The sequence below is a fragment of the Triticum dicoccoides genome, chromosome 7B, assembly GCF_002162155.2.
Source record: "Triticum dicoccoides isolate Atlit2015 ecotype Zavitan chromosome 7B, WEW_v2.0, whole genome shotgun sequence".
Classification (NCBI taxonomy): Eukaryota; Viridiplantae; Streptophyta; class Magnoliopsida; order Poales; family Poaceae; genus Triticum; species Triticum dicoccoides.
Genome location: NC_041393.1, coordinates 563340448 through 563356039, shown reverse-complemented (window position 1 = coordinate 563356039; position 15592 = coordinate 563340448). Strand labels below are relative to the sequence as shown.

General features: G+C 50.9%; 3 protein-coding genes across 6 annotated transcripts in view; all 3 read left to right on the top strand.

The window, feature by feature from the left end:
* The first annotated feature begins 3382 nt into the window (after positions 1-3382).
* Positions 3383-4057, top strand: LOC119341720. The gene has a single exon (XM_037613581.1). The coding sequence runs from the start codon at positions 3383-3385 to the stop codon at positions 4055-4057; it is 675 nt and encodes a 224-aa protein (XP_037469478.1).
* A 3191-nt stretch (positions 4058-7248) lies between these two features.
* On the top strand, positions 7249-10855 carry LOC119336790 (F-box protein SKIP31-like). 2 transcript variants are annotated; one of them, XM_037608868.1, is made up of 8 exons: positions 7249-7543; positions 7621-7940; positions 8021-8105; positions 8506-8616; positions 9171-9345; positions 9418-9542; positions 9760-9820; positions 10400-10855. In XM_037608868.1, the coding sequence occupies exons 1-8, from the start codon at positions 7343-7345 to the stop codon at positions 10468-10470; spliced, it is 1149 nt and encodes a 382-aa protein (XP_037464765.1). In that variant the 5' UTR covers positions 7249-7342; the 3' UTR covers positions 10471-10855. The 2 variants fall into 2 exon arrangements, with proteins under 2 accessions (XP_037464765.1, XP_037464763.1); XM_037608866.1 differs by having other exon boundaries at positions 7618-7940.
* A 1918-nt stretch (positions 10856-12773) lies between these two features.
* LOC119335955 (F-box/FBD/LRR-repeat protein At5g22660-like) overlaps positions 12774-15592 on the top strand; it is an 8502-nt gene continuing 5683 nt past the window's right edge. For all 3 annotated transcript variants that reach the window (XR_005162141.1, XM_037607998.1, XM_037607997.1), the window contains exons 1-4: positions 12774-13522; positions 14726-14838; positions 14938-15013; positions 15133-15305. The gene's annotated coding sequence lies outside the window, so the exon portion shown is untranslated. The remainder of the gene's footprint in view (positions 13523-14725; positions 14839-14937; positions 15014-15132; positions 15306-15592) is intronic.

Sequence of the window (15592 nt, the reverse complement as noted above, 5' to 3'; positions counted from 1 at the left end):
CCAGCTCGCCAGACTCGCCACGGGTTATTCCCAACACACTCCTCCTAAGCCGTGGCCTAGAGGAGGCCGTTGTCCTCGGCGTCGGCGTCCGCCAGCAGTGCCCGCTCCGCCGCCGGCGCCTTCCGCATCTCCGGGTAATCGCGTTTGAAGTGGCCGCGTTCGCCGCACTTGTAGCAGCGGCCACGCCTGTTGCCGCTGTCCCGCGTCGCCACGCTGCGCACGTTGTCGTCGTCCCGAGCTCCCCCTTGGCGCCGCTCCCGCGCCCGCCACTGCGCTGCCGTGTACAACAGTTGGCTGTCCGGGCGCTCGCCGCTGCTCTGCCCGCGTCGCCGCACCCGCTCGTCGAAGGCCCGCAACCTCCCGAGCGCCTCGTCGTACGTCAGCTCCTCCAGCGCGCAGAACTGTTCGATGCCGGCGACGATGGGGAAGAGGCGGTCCGGCACGGTGTCCAGGAGCTTCTTCACCAGCTCCATCTCGCCCATCGTCTCCCCCGGCCCCGCGAACCGCGCCGCCATGCCCGCAAGCCGTCCGGCGTACGCGTCCAGGGACTCGCCGTCCTCCATCTTGAGCCGATCCAGCTCGCCGCGCAGCGTCGCCCTCCTCGCCGCGCACACCCGCTCGGCGCCGACGAAGCGCACCTTCAGAGAGTCCCATACCTCTCTGGCGGTGGCTTTCGTCGCCACCGAGAGCAGCACATCCTCCGGCAGCCCTGACAGGAGAAGCGCCCGCGCCGTCTTGCACTTCTTGGCGTTCACCGCCGCGTTGCCCGCCGGTGAGCGCCCGCAACCTCTCGAGCGCCTCGTCGTACGTCAGCTCCTGCAGCGCGCAGAACTGTTCGATGCCGGTGAAGACGGGGAAGAGGCGGTCCGGCACGGTGTCCAGGAGCTTCTTCACCAGCTCCATCTCGCCCAGCGTCTCCCCAAGCCCCGCGAACCGCGCCGCCATGCCCGCAAGCCATCCGGCGTACGCGTCCAGGGACTCGCCGTCCTCCATCTTGAGCCGATCCAGCTCACCGCGCAGCATCGCCCTCCTCGCCGCACGCACCCGCTCGGCGCCGACGAAGCGCACCTTCAGAGAGTCCCATACCTCTCTGGCGGTGGCTTTCGTCACCACCGAGAGCAGCACATCTTCCGGCAGCCCTGACAGGAGAAGCGCCCGCGCCGTCTTGCACTTCTTGGCATTCACCGCCGCGTCGCCCGCCGGCGCCACTGTCTCCCACAGTGTGTGGGCATCAAGGATCGTCTGTGCCTTGATCGCCCACACGGTGTAGCCGTCCGGCGCGAGCACCGGCATCCCCATAGCCACCGATCCACCCGCGCTGCCTCCGCCGACGTGTGGAACCAATGCCATGACCTCCGGCGAGCTCCCTCACTGCGCCTCGCCGCCTCGCTCTGATACCAAATGTTGGTGCCACGGCCTGCGGCACTCGACGGTGATCACCGCAGACACGACCGGAGGGGAGGAAGAACAACACAAAAGATTTGTCGGCGCTCGAACGCCCCCCCGCACGTACGGGTTTTTCTGTTTTTCACTTCGAGCTCGAACTCGATTGCCTTAGCGATTACACAGGGAGGGAGTGGACTTTATACCCGCGAGCTCCAACATGCCGGGCCGCGCACGTACGCTCCCACTTGCCACTCGCCACATCCCGCGTGCGCACCGGCTCGCGCACTCCGATCGCGCATGCACGCGATCGCCGCGGCCACGCACGCACCCGACGCGGTCCACTCCTCCCGATCCCTTGCTAGCTACCCAGCGCACACACGCGCTGACACACACACGCACGCCTACACTTGGGCACGCACGCACGCACCCAACCTTGCCCTGGCCCGAGTCCGACGCGCCCACCGCACACGCTCGCGCGCACCAGCTCGCCAGACTCGCCACGGGTTATTCCCAACACACTCCCCCTAAGCCGTGGCCTAGAGGAGGCCGTTGTCCTCAGCGTCGGCGTCCGCCAGCAGTGCCCGCTCCGCCGCCGGCGCCTTCCGCATCTCCGGGCAATCGCATTTGAAGTGGCTGCGTTCGCCGCACTTGTAGCAGCGGCCACGCCTGTTGCCGCTGTCCCGCGTCGCCACGCTGCGCGCGTCGTCGTCGTCCCAAGCTCCCCCTTGGCGCCGCTCCCGCGCCCGCCACTGCGCCGTTGTGTACAACAGTTGGCCGTCCGGGCGCTCGCCGCTGCTCTGCCCGTGTCGCCGCACCCGCTCGTCGAAGGCCCGCAACCTCTCGAGCGCCTCGTCGTACGTCAGCTCCTCCAGCGCGCAGAACTGTTCGATGCCGGCGACGACGGGGAAGAGGCGGTCCGGCACGGTGTCCAGGAGCTTCTTCACCAGCTCCATCTCGCCCATCGTCTCCCCCGGCCCCGCGAACCGCGCCGCCATGCCCGCAAGCCGTTCGGCGTACGCGTCTAGGGACTCGCCGTCCTCCATCTTGAGCCGATCCAGCTCGCCGCGCAGCGTCGCCCTCCTCGCCACGCGCACCCGCTCGGCGCCGACGAAGCGCACCTTCAGAGAGTCCCATACCTCTCTGGCGGTGGCTTTCGTCGCCACCGAGAGCAGCACATCCTCCGGCAGCCCTGACAGGAGAAGCGCCCGCGCCGTCTTGCACTTCTTGGCGTTCACCGCCGCGTCGCCCGCCGGCGCCACCGTCTCCCACAGCGTGTGGGCATCAAGGATCGCCTGTGCCTTGATCGCCCACACGGTGTAGCCATCCTGCGCGAGCACCGGCATCCTCATAGCCACCGATCCACCCGCGCTGCCTCCGCCGACGTGTGGAACCAATGCCATGACCTCCGGCGAGCTCCCTCACCGCGCCTCGCCGCCTCGCTCTGATACCAAATGTTGGTGCCACGGCCTGCGGCACTTGACGGTGATCACCGGAGACACGACCGGAGGGGAGGAAGAACAACACAGAAGATTTGCCGGCGCTCGAACGCCCCCCCCCCCCCGCACGTACAGGTTTTTCTGTTTTTCACTTCGAGCTCGAACTCGATTGCCTCAGCGATTACACAGGGAGGGAGTGGACTTTATACACGCGAGCTCCGACATGCCGGGCCGCACACGTACGCTCCCACTTGCCACTCGCCACATCCCGCGCGTGCACCGGCTCGCGCACTCCGATCGCACATGCACGCGATCGCCGCGGCCACGCACGCACCCGACGCGGTCCACTCCTCCCGATCCCTCGCTAGCTACCTAGCGCACACACGCGCTGACCACACACGCACGCCTACACTTGGGCACGCACGCACACACCCAACCTTGCCCTGGCCCGAGTCCGACGCGCCCACCGCACACGCTCGCGCGCACCAGCTCGCCAGACTCGCCACGGGTTATTCCCAACAGAAGCGCCCGCGACATGAGATGAGGGCCGGAGTAGCAGGATGGAGGCGGACCACCACCACCACCACCACGAGAGGTCGGCTGAGGCGGGTCATCGCCGCCATGGGTGGAACGGGCCGCGGTACGACGACAGGCAGAGGAGCTCCCCGTGGGTGTGGATGGCGGTGATCCTGTGCACGCTGCTGCTCGTCGGCGTCATCGTGGTGGGCGCCACGATGATGGCCGTGTATCTCATCTACAAGCCCCAGATGCCGTACATGGAGGTGACCAACGCGCAGCTCCTGCGGCTCGACTACAGCCCGACCGACGGCGTCATCAGGGACATACAGTTCAAGTTCGATCTTCTGGCCAAGAACACCAACTCCAAGGTCGACACCTCCTTCTCCAGCTTCAACGTCAACTTCAACGGCACCACCCTGCTACAGCTGAGCGCCGAGACCTTCACCGTTGCCCGGGAGAGCTCCGTCACGCTGCCGTACAGCGGGGAGTCGCGCGGGAGGAGGCTGGCCCCCGCCGGGATGCAGGCCATGGAGGAGGCGATCAGATCCGAGCTGGTGCCCATCACCCTGTCCGGCGAGGCGCGGACGCGGTGGAAGAAGGACGTCTTCCTCAAGGTCGGCTTCTGGACGCACCTCAATTGCCCCCTCGAGTTCTACTACCGCACCGGCAACGTCGCGCCCATCGACCACGACACCTGCCGCTCCAGGTCGCCGTAGCACGACACAGCCCGGCCGACGCCCATTGTCCTCCTCGGGCTCTCCTCCTCTGCTCCGCCCTGCTCTGCTTAGCCCGCCAATGGCGTATACTCTACTATTCTATTCATTATAGGTTCATTCGTCTTAGCGACAAGAACGTACGTACATATGCAGCTTATACAGCATTACCGCAGAAGAAAATTACTTATACAGGCAAACAATGAAGATAGTAGCATGTAAATAGCCGAGGAAAACTATATAGCCAGCCTCATATGTGGTTCTGTACAGTACATATATTACAGTTTAGTTGATTTGTTTGTTTTACTTATCACTCGCGATCGAGTTGTGGTTCGAAGATCAGCTTCGTAAAAGAGGCGCACATCATTAAGATGCAACACGATATCAGCATGTAATTTGGTGAAATGTCTCTGTGATCCAATGAGGTTTGTCTGTTCTGAAACCCTCGCCGGAACATTGTGCTAAAATTTTACTGTATTTTTCTCAAAATTGAGCTGCATGTGTAAAAAGAATTTATATTTTGCAGGAAAAAGTTCCACTCATATAAAATAAATGTTCTTTTATGTTTTTGTAAAATTTGTACAAAAACAATTGTACATAAAAGAGCTCCACATAGCTTGAAAAAAATGTTTGTATGTTTGAAAAAGAGTGTTCACATAATTAAAAAAATAAGTGATCATGTATATGAAAAAATATTAGTGTATTTTACTCAAAGAACAGAGAAAAAAGAAACAAAAAAAAGGGAAAAAGGAACGAAAATGAAAGAAAAGAAAAATTACTGCACTGCTGGACCCAGCCCATGTGTTTGAGTATAGGGGTTTGCTCATTTTTGCCTGTCTGGACAAGCCTCTTCAAATTGCGACGTTAGAATTTGGCCCACGGGGCGTGGCCCAACAAACCAACCAGTCAGAAGCTTCCAAAAAAAAGAACTCGCAAGCCATGACGTGAGCCGTGCGCTCCTGTGGCCGAGGCTCGCCAGGGAAGACGACAACGACACGAGGACGCCAGATCATCGGCCCGAGCGCGGAAGTATCTCCGTCCCTTTCACCAACCGGCCGGACGGATGCACAACGCGGGAAAGGGGGAACTCCCCTTCTCGTCGGCCTGCAACCCGGCGAGCGAGCCATCGCCGTCGCCCACCGCGTCCGCACCCGACACGGTGCGCCGAACGTGGTGCCCAACTTGTGGGGCTCCCTCGCTCGCCGCTGCCTACTTAGCCAACAGCTCCGCGCTGCTGAAAGGATGAATCGAAGTGGCAGTCATGACGAAGCCCCGATCAGCATGTAATTTGGTGAAATGTCTCTGTGATCCAATGTCTTTGTTGAAGGGCAAGGAGTTGAGTGTGAGCCTGAGTGGATATTGGAGTATGCAAATTATGAATTACATTTTCCTCACTCAGCATGCTTCGAACAGTGACCTGATTGTCTAGGACATATGAGTGTAATTCAGGGAATTGGATGCCCAGAGATGTCCTTGCCAATTGTCTTTGCATTGTAAAATAGAGTTGCCTTGACGAGGAATGCAACTGGCCACCTCCTTGAACATAGAATAAGTTTCACATGGGAGAAATCACCAATTTGCAGCAAAATCTGTATACCACTCTTTGCAAGCAATAGCACGCGGTCGCATAGGCACACTCCGCCCTTGGTCCTCCCGGTAGTGTCGGTTTCTTCCTTTCCCTTTCTTTTCATTTTTTCTATTTTCATCTGTTGTTATAATAGATTTTTTTTTGCATTCTTTTATGTTTTATTTTATCTAATTATTGTTTGTTTGTTTTCCCTTGTTGTTACTTTTTCCTTTTTATGTACTTTCCGTTTTAATTTTTTAACTTTTGTATGAGTAATGCACGTATATTATTTTATTTTGCGAATAGCATGTATATTATTTTAGAGATACATTAACACTGTTTTTGCAGCATGTTAATATTTTAGAAAATATAATCATATCTTTCAAGATACATATGAACATTTTTCACACATAAAAACACCTTTTTGAAAAGAAATTATTATTTTCCTACCACTCTAAAAATGCTAAACAAAGCTCATTTTTTCTTACGTGTGCTAAAACTTTACTGTTTTTTTTCTCACAATTGATCTGCATGTGTAAAACTACTTTATATTTTGAAGGAGAAATTCCACTCATATAAAATAAATGTTCTTTTTATGTTTTTATAACAATTTATACAAAAACAATTGTACATAAAAGAGCTCCATATAGCTTGAAAAATTGATCATATGTTTGAAAAAGAGTGTTCACATAATTAAAAAGTAAGTGCTCATGTATATGAAAAAAAAGTATAAGTGTGTTTTACTCAGAAGAACAGAAAAAAAGAAACAAAAAAGGTAAGGGAAAAAAGAGAACGAAAACGAAAGAAAAGAAAAATTTACTGCAACCTCTTACATTAGTCTAAGGTTTGCGAGAAAAATCGCGCCCAGCTCGCTCCGCGGATCGATATAGGACCGCGTTGGATGACTTTCACATTCCGGACAACGCGGTTCAGACGGTTGCGGGAGGTTTACGGGTCTGTCTTGGAGAGGCCCTTACTCCCTTAGATGAGACCCGGGCGATGTTCCACTGAGGACTAAAAAAATCAAGGAAATACATTCTAGGTCGACTTTATTATTTAGAATAATGGCATTGGACTTCTCGGCCCAATTTTTTGGCACCTTCATCGGATTTGTATTTTTTTCACAATCATACGTTAAGTAACAAATTGACTGTTCTATTTGAGTCGGTCCGAGGTTTAGAAAAAATGATCTAGAAAAGTAAAATATAAAGTCCTTTTCTCCGAGAATTATATGGTGCACACGTTTGATGTATCATCCCTAACACGATTACGACCGTCACGCCGTAACTCAGTGAGCTATAGTCGTCTCCCTTTTTTTAAAAGGTTCTTTCAACTTACTACCAATGTTACCGGCAAAAAACATTAACAACAAATGTTACCAATAACAAAAACTTACCACCATTATGCAAAAAAAAAAACTTAGCACCAACGTCACTCTTGTTGCCAAAAAAACAAACAGTTTTTTAGGCAAAAATAAATAAATCCGGAGTGACCATCGGCCCCAATCACAATAGCGTCGAGCCCAATCAACCATTAATGCGAGCCCACCACATCCCCTTGCGGCAAGCAGGTGTAGGAACTGGGCCCTTGTATGATTCAGCCCATCAAGCCGTGTTCTGGTGGCTCACGTGACGCATCGTCCAACCGCACCAATATCTCCAGGGTAAGGGAGGAGCGGCGATCCGTCGGTGGCGAGGTGGACGGCGAAGAGGAGGACGAGCATGGCCGACGGGAAGGACCTGGGCGCCGCGGCGGCCGCGGAACCCGACCCCGATGAAGGGCAGCCGGATCTGGAAGAGGAAGGTGAGCTCGAAGCCGCCGCCGGCGGCGGCGAGGAAGAAGAGGACGTCGACGTCGACGGCCTCGCCAGCTTCCTCGAATTCGAGATCCTCTCCGGATCCAGCGAGGAAGATCCTCTCGACGTAAGTGCGCTCGATCTCTCTTTCCCTCCTAATTTCCTCATCGAATATTGTCGTGATTGGGGATTCGATTGCAGCAGCTGGAGGAGGGCGAGGAGGAGAAGGAGACGGGGGTGAACTATGAGGCGAAGAACGGTAAGAGGAAGCAAGATTCGCTGTCGGACGGAGATGGCAGCGGCAGCGAGGACGAGCATCAGAAGAGGGCGAGGAAGGAGAAGGGAAAAGGAAAGGTTTTGGCAGAGGGGCCGCCTCAGATTGACACGGGCATGTTCACCAACGTCCCCCCGGAGCTGTTCCTGCAGATCTTCAAGTTCCTCTCCTCGGAGGACCTCATCTCGTGTGCCCTTGTGTGTCGCTTCATGAACGCCGCCGCATCTGACGAGACCCTTTGGCGCCGCTTGTAAGCTAGATAAATATTGCCCTTCTGTTCCAATTTGTGAATTTGGCTAACGTTTTTTCATCCCTTTCTGTTTTTGTAAGGTATTGTATGAGGTGGGGCCTGTCCTCTAATGCTACCTCTAACGCAAAACTCAGGGAGTGTGCTTGGAAGAGCCTCTACATTCAGGTAGTCCCACCTGTTTTTCCATCAATACTTCTAGTTTGATCTCGTTGAAGCCGTGGGCATTGATGATCAAATCGCACAATTAGTCTTGTAATAGTTTTTTTGTTGAGCCTCCTAGCGAGCTCATCCCTCTCTTATTAAGTGATGTGACGCTGGTTGAATCGTAAATAAAGATAGGTATATGTTTTTTTTTAAATCTTCCAAGTTCATAAGCCATATCCATTTAGCTTAATGTGAACAGTTGATATAATTTGAACTAGTTTCTTTTTTCCAGAATAAGTGCATGTACACAAGCAGTTGAGTGTACAGAACTACTGTTCTGTTTTGATAAGAGCTAAATATTTCATTTTCACGTTGCAACATATGCATTTTCTAATGATGTTATTGTTGTTCTTAACCCCAGCAAGACAGAGAAGATATGGTTGAATTCGTGAGATATACCCCTACAGAATTCAAAGAGTACTATATCCAGATGCAGGCTGCAAAAAGGAGTCAGGCACCCCTTCCCTCAGAAGTAATCACTGATTTATTGGCTTTATTATCTCTTTTTTATGTGTAAATTTCACAAAACTACATGTTCAGTGTACAAACTTTGGAGAGGAACGATTTCACTATGCTACATATTTAGTGGCTGTTTTTATCACAAAAGTACAGATTTTATGGTGGACTGAAATTCTTCTGAACATCCCTGATTTCCCAGGCCCATAAGCAAACCTCCTCAAAATGGTTTTCTCAATCTACTTGCTGAAGTTCTCATTTTCTTGAGTGGGTTGGCAACTTGGCACAACCATTTTGATGTGGGTACAAGAAGGGAAGTTAGGCCCCAAAAACCTGTTCTTCACAAGAAGCCGTGAAAGTTAGGGCGACAGGAAACCTGTAGTTCTGTGACAAAATGCCCCGTAAATCTGTAGTATGTGAAAAAATTCCTTAAATATGTAGTTCCATCATAGTAGTATGAATCTCTAGTTTTGCGAAATTTACTCTTCATCAATCTATCTTGCAGTCTCACATTCCAAAGAATTATCTTTTGTTGGCCTAAACTTAAACCTTTTTGTCTGAATTTTAAAGGTTAACGACGACAAGATTGTTCTTGATAAGACAGTAGCTGATCAGGTGTCTAGTTGGAAAAGCCGCAGAGGCCTTACCGATGATGCAGTCAAGGGGCATTCTTGCTCCGGAAGTACTTGCTACTATAAGCAGATTGGTGATGCTTATATCTGTGAGAAGACTGGTCGTGTACATGGTATATTTATATTTCCTCACTCGTCACATATAATTGTTCATGCCTGACAACGTTGTTTTCTGCTGTTTTCAGTCTGCGATGATGCCTGTCGTGAATTTGTCTTGGACCAAGCTAGCGGGTTACTTGTCTGTACGATATCTGGGCACTGTTTTGAGAGATTTTTATGTCCTGATGATGAGTGGGACACTTGTGATGCTGTAAGTCCCAATGCATGGCATATCCTCTTTTATCCATAAAAACTTTGCAATGGCCATATATTGTAAGAATGTACCTGATACGGGTTTGAATGATCTTACCTGAGCGAATTCGTCTTTATAATCCTTAATTGATGATGCCAACAGTTCATCATTTCTATTTGAATTTCTTTGTCTGATCCCGTACTTATCACTAAGCTTTACTTTTTGGCAATTTTAGGATCAGCAGCAAGGTGGCGTGACTGATGAAGCAGAGCCATTCATGGGATCTGGACGATTTGGTACTAATTCGAGTTTTATTTACTGAGAAATATTCTTCCATCATGCATGTTGCGTTTTATTCTTAGAGCAAATTTTAATATTGTGGAGTTGCTATGTCAGATTATGAACGAAGTAGATTTGGACATTTTTCATGTTACAGGGATGTCACACATCAAGCTGTCGATTTATAAATCGGACTAGTTACTTGTTAGAAATATAAATGCCCGTTCTGCTGCTATGGAGTGTTTGATCATGTTGCAGAAGGTGGCGTAGTTTTTTTTTTAGGGGGAGAAGGTGGCGTAGTTGCTAGGTGATATTTGGTTATCTAAAATGTGCTTACCCAAGTGGGCCGGCCACGGCCAAAGAAGAGCATTATGGAAGTGAAAGAGTTGCAATTCTTTTATCCTATATGTTACTCCCTCTGTAAAGAAATATAAGACGTTTGTATTTCTTTACAGAGGGAGTACTATTGCTATATAACCTACTAATACTGGTACTCTGGTAGTGTGGTAGATAGTCCTGTAAATGGAAATTTGATAAGTTTGTTGATTCATTACAGTGCATTGAGTTACTGATCCATGTGTTGCTTCTGTGAACAGCACGAGCTTATCAGTTGGGTTACAGCTGTGCCGACGAGAAGGAACTTGAGCACGCTTTGCGGTTCTGCTGATATTCTCCCGGGGATTTGATCCTTCAGACCTTCACTCCTCGTGCTCGCTACACGAGAGCAAGTTTTTGGTTGGCAAGGGAAATAAGCTGCAGGAAGCTCTATACTATACGCTTTACTTGATCTCGACCTCCGGGGATGTGCCTATGAATGCAAAATCAGCAGAAATGCTGGTATGCTTTTTGATCAGTCGAGGGAGCTAATATGCTGTTGTATAGTTTCCTAAATTATGAGCGATGTATCCTAGTAATAAAATAAATGCTTGACCACTTGTAATCCCCACAACAGTGCCTATTTGTGGCACTGTAACCTATTCACTGAAGTGGTCGAGGCATGTATCAGGTTGCTGTTTTTTTTAGCATACAAATCAGCAAGTTTTTCACCTTCTGGTTTACGAAATTGCTGTGCAGACGAAACTGCACACACGATGTGTAGCCGACAGTCAAATCCAACCGTAGAACAGTGCTGCTGCTGTGCATCACATGGCTTGAATTTAGCATCGTCCACAAATCGTCTGCGTGGCATCGTGTGTATAGCAGCGTTCTCTGGTTTATCTTTCTGTTCTACGTTTGGTGTGTACCACCGTACTGGCGTAACAATGGATTGGATGGCGTGCTGGTAGGTTTGTTGATCGCTGCAGCTGGATGGAGTTAGCTAAGCTCCATCCAAAGTGTTTTTTTTTGGTAACGATCGTGTGGCATAGAGGCACACGAGTAGATGGTGGGCCGAAAGAAAACCAGCAGGCTTAGGTTAGGCTTTTGAATGCATTCTCTATCCAATTTTTTTATTGGGAAAAGCTTCCCCTCATCCGGCTGATTACATCCTGTGCATCAACCGCTTGGGCTGCTTGACGCGTGTCCCTGTAAGCCACGCATTCTTGTTGCTGAACTTATCCCATCATGCCTTCATTTCCAGGAAATCTCAGCAAGCCCCACCAACGCTGCTTGATGCGTGTCCCTGTAAGCCACGCATTCTTGTTGCTGAACCTTATCCCATCATGCCTTCATTTCCAGGAAATCTCAGCAAGCCCCACCAACCTTTCGTCCTTCACTCTGTCCCTCCCAACTCCTATCTAGCACCGTCGAAGGACGCAGCCGCCAGCACCTTTCTCCTTTCCTCCTCTCTCCTTAACTCTCTCAGCTCCCATGGCGCTCTGCCGCCAGCCCCTTTCTCTTTCCCACCTCTCTCCTTACCCCTTTCTCTCTCTCTCAACAAACGAGCTCTCACGGCGCTCTGCCGCCAGCCCCTTTCTCTTTCCCACCTCTCTCCTTACTCCTTTCTCTCTCTCTCAACAAACGAGCCCTCACGGCGCTATGCCGCCAGCCCCTTTCTCTTTCCCACCTCTCTCCTTACCCCTTTCTCTCTCTCTCAACAAACGAGCTCTCACGGCGCTCTCTTCTCGGGTGCTTTTCTGCAACAAAAGAGCTATGTTGCAAAATATTTCTGCAACAAGAGCTATGTTGCGATAATTTGTAAAAAAAGTTCCGCAACAAGGCCTCTGTTACAAAAAATATTCTACAACAAGATCTATGTTGTGAAAAAAAAATTGAGCAACATCTCTATTGCAAAACTTTTCTGCAACTGGACTAATGTTACAAAAACAAATTCTGCAACAAGACTTGTGTTGCAATGATGGAGACACCGCTCATCCGCTCGATGCGCTAGATTTGACGGCTCACGGCCCGGCTGAACTTTTAGAAAGATCAGCCGGCGGACGCGTAGCACAGCTAAAAAAAAAGATATTGCGTGTTTTGCGTTTCGCTGGTCCAAATTTTTCGTCGTTCGTCCGTCATGCTGTTTTGCGTTTTTGCCCCTAAACAAGGTGTCATATCAACCCGCAATCCATTGTATAGCTGGCCAAACGGGCCAGGATAGCTAGGCCGGCACGGCACGGGCTGGCACGACACGACACGTGCTAAACTGGCCAGGCCCGGCACACGGCACGCCATGGGCCGTGCCTGGGCCTGAAGGGCGAGCACGCGGGCCAGCGTGGCACGACCCGATTAACTTTTTTTATGTATCCTAATATGGGCCAACAGGTAAAAATAGGCTAAAAACTTGCATAAAATAGGAGGTAGATTAGTGGGCCTAGCGTGCTGGTGGGCCAGCCCGATTAGCATACGGGCTGGGCCTGGGCTGCAGGCTGCAGCACGCGGGCCGGCACGGCATGGCCCGTATAATAATCGTGCCTAGGCGGGCCGGGCCGTGTCAGGCACGATTAGGATGGGCCGTGCCGTGCCAGGCCGGGCCGGCCCGTTTGGCCAGCTATACTCCATTGGGTTGGCCCCGTCGTCGCCCGTGCTCCCCCCATCTCTCGCTCCCTCTCCCGACCAAGCTCTTTTGTCTCGCGCAAACTAGGGTTGAGCGCCGCCGCCGTCCTCCTGGTCGACGGCGAGCTCCCGCCTCTCCGCCGGTCGCACCCATCCCCGCCTCCCTATCTCTCCACGGGAGCTCGACCCCGTCGTCCTCTCCCTCCGCGGGAGCTCAGCTACAACGACCGGCCGTCGCAGGACACTGGTCCTATCCCATGCCGCCGCCTGGACGCCGCGCTGGAGGCTCTCTCGGCCGCCGGGAGCCGGGACGCGTTCCTCCACAACGCCGTGATCCCGGGCTTCGCTGACTCGGGCCTCCCGGACAGCGCTCTGGCCGCCTACCGCTCCATGCTGGCCGCCGTCGGGCGCCTGACCGCTTCACCTTCCCCGTCCTCCTCAAGTGCCGCGCGCGCCCAAGCTCCTCGAGGATGGCATGAGGTGCACGAGGTGCGGCATGACAGAGTCGGGATTATCCACTACTCTTGCCGTTTGCTTCCTGAAATAGGCGTTGATGCAAGGGCATGGGCTGGAGGAAGACGCCAAGGTTGGCACCTCTCTTCTTGACAAGTGTGGTGCCATTGCTTCTGACGAAGGTGTCCGCGATGATTGAGGAGGTAGAGGGGATGCTCGGCATGCCAATGGAGCATCTCTGACGCGCTCCTTGAGCTGGATCATGGCCTGCACAGAGACATCCACTTCAAGCTCAAGATGCTCGTCAGCTACGTCGACAACCTCCCTCTAGGGTAAAGGATCCCATTTCCGATTTTATCCGTTCTGATCTTTATGGTACTTCCAACACTTGTGTTCTTGGATTTTTTGGATGAAACAACATGGTACTGCAAGTGATGTGGGAGTTTGATGAGTTAGTGGGGGTTCTCATTTGTCAAGCCTAAGTAACAGGCCATTAGTGCGATGTACTAAACAATTTATGGTAGTGGATAGTTCACTCTGGATTACTCTGATTTATCCATTGTCGAACTCATCCTTTCAAAGTACAATTAGTAGAAGTTTATCTCTGTTTTTCCTCTACAGCTGAACTTTATTTTCTAGACTAAATACTTTTTTCTCTGTCTTGACTTACGATCCTTATGATGCATTCAAAGATAGTCCATCAGTGAGATGATATTTAGCCAAAACATGTATTAGACAAAGAGTAGGGTTGAGAAGCTTGAGAAATTGTATGCAAACATGGCCTTGCAAAAAGAACCGAAGGTGCGCTTTACCGCTTTCTATGGCAAATTGAAATATTTTTTTCTTGGGTGAAGTCTATAGTATTTTTCAATGTTGTCTCAACATAGGTGGTCCCAAGCCCGGGTAAAGGAGGAGGGTTGTGATAGGCTTGGCGAGCCAACGTAAAAACTGAGCCACTCTTATGGAGATGAAACCTAAAAGAAGCCTACCCCAACTTGTTTGGGACTAAAGGCTTTGTTGTTGTTGTTGTTGAAGTCTATAGTATTTTTTGTTACTGAACCATAGATGTTATGTTTATTGTGAAAATAATTTAACCAGTTCACATTTTGTGAGTAACCAAAACCTCAAGAAACCTAAGTTTGTAATCTTTAAATGAACTGGTTAGACTGTTATGAAACGTTGCATTAGAGTGTAACTATATATGCTTTTCAGATGCTGTGGTTGACAGGAACTGCTTCTCTTCTACAGCCGCAGTGTAGAAAGAGGGAACCCAGGAACCCCATGCCGACAGGAGTTATGTCTTCCCCACATCAAAATCCTTTTGGTTACTGTTAGTTGTGTGAGAAGTGTTTCGGATCCTGTCAGTTAGTTCCAGCAGCATGATTTTTTCTAACTCATGGACTGTAAATTGTGGGACTATTGTTTATTTTTGTGACTTAGTAGTATACAATTGGAATGTGAGTCTAGATCAGGGAGTTACCGCCTTGATTTCCTAGGATCGGAGAATTCAGACTGCCTTTTTTTCTTATCTGCAGGTGAAGAAGTCCGGCAAGAATGAGAAGGCCGACATGTCAGAGTTCACGGCGCAGTTGGACTCCATTGGGTTTAAGATAGTTGAGGTCACTGTGGATGGCAACTGCTTCCTCAGGTTTTGTTCAAATACTCATCATCTTGACAAAATAGGGGGATTTTGTGGCTATCTATGCTATCTTTTAGGTCATATATGACTAACCATTGTAGTCAGCAGGGCAATGGATGTCCAGCTGGAGGGCGACAAGGAATGACAAATGAAGTACTGGGAGATGGTCGTGCAGTACATCATGGTATGCAGTGAAACGCCTTTTTTGTGTAGCAAGTTACTCGCGAATTGTAAATCCCAGTTAGGATTTCATCGGGCATATGTTTGACTAATTAGGCGTGTTGCGAATTGTTGATGGTGCAGGTTGCCCATGGGCTATGGCGCTTTCTAATAATCCTTGCCGTGTGCAAGTTGCAGAAACACTGCAAGGAGTTTGAGCCATTCATCGAGAATGAGATGTTATTGAATACTGTGACTGATGAAGAACGGAGTTGCATCAGGCTTCTGTCACGAGAAGAAACGTTTGCATTCACATGGTAATTTTCTGTACAATGATTTCCTTTCTGTACTAGAGGCAGGGTGCCAAGCCCACTTGCTCCCGGTACATTGTGACATGAAGCGCCGTGAGGAGGGAGGTGCTGAATACAGCTCGTTGACGACCACCAACCGTGGCTGAGCCACCATCGGGTGCTAGATCTTCCACATGCGGGACCACAATTGCTGTTGCAGTATGCTGCTGCCAAGCCAGGCATACCAGCCCCTGTTACTGCTAACAAGCAGGCGTACAACCTCCTTTCTGTAGGCCACGCGACCGCACGCTCGT

Bases quoted from the DNA above. Each gene is read 5' to 3' on its own strand.
- LOC119341720 (XM_037613581.1), top strand. From the start codon at position 3,383: ATGGAGGCGGACCACCACCACCACCACCACGAGAGGTCGGCTGAGGCG.
- LOC119336790 (XM_037608866.1), top strand. From the start codon at position 7,343: ATGGCCGACGGGAAGGACCTGGGCGCCGCGGCGGCCGCGGAACCCGAC. The intron at 7,544-7,617 runs GTAAGTGCGCTC...ATTCGATTGCAG, and splicing joins GCGAGGAAGATCCTCTCGAC to CAGCTGGAGGAGGGCGAGGA. The intron at 8,617-9,170 runs GTAATCACTGAT...TGAATTTTAAAG, and splicing joins AGGCACCCCTTCCCTCAGAA to GTTAACGACGACAAGATTGT.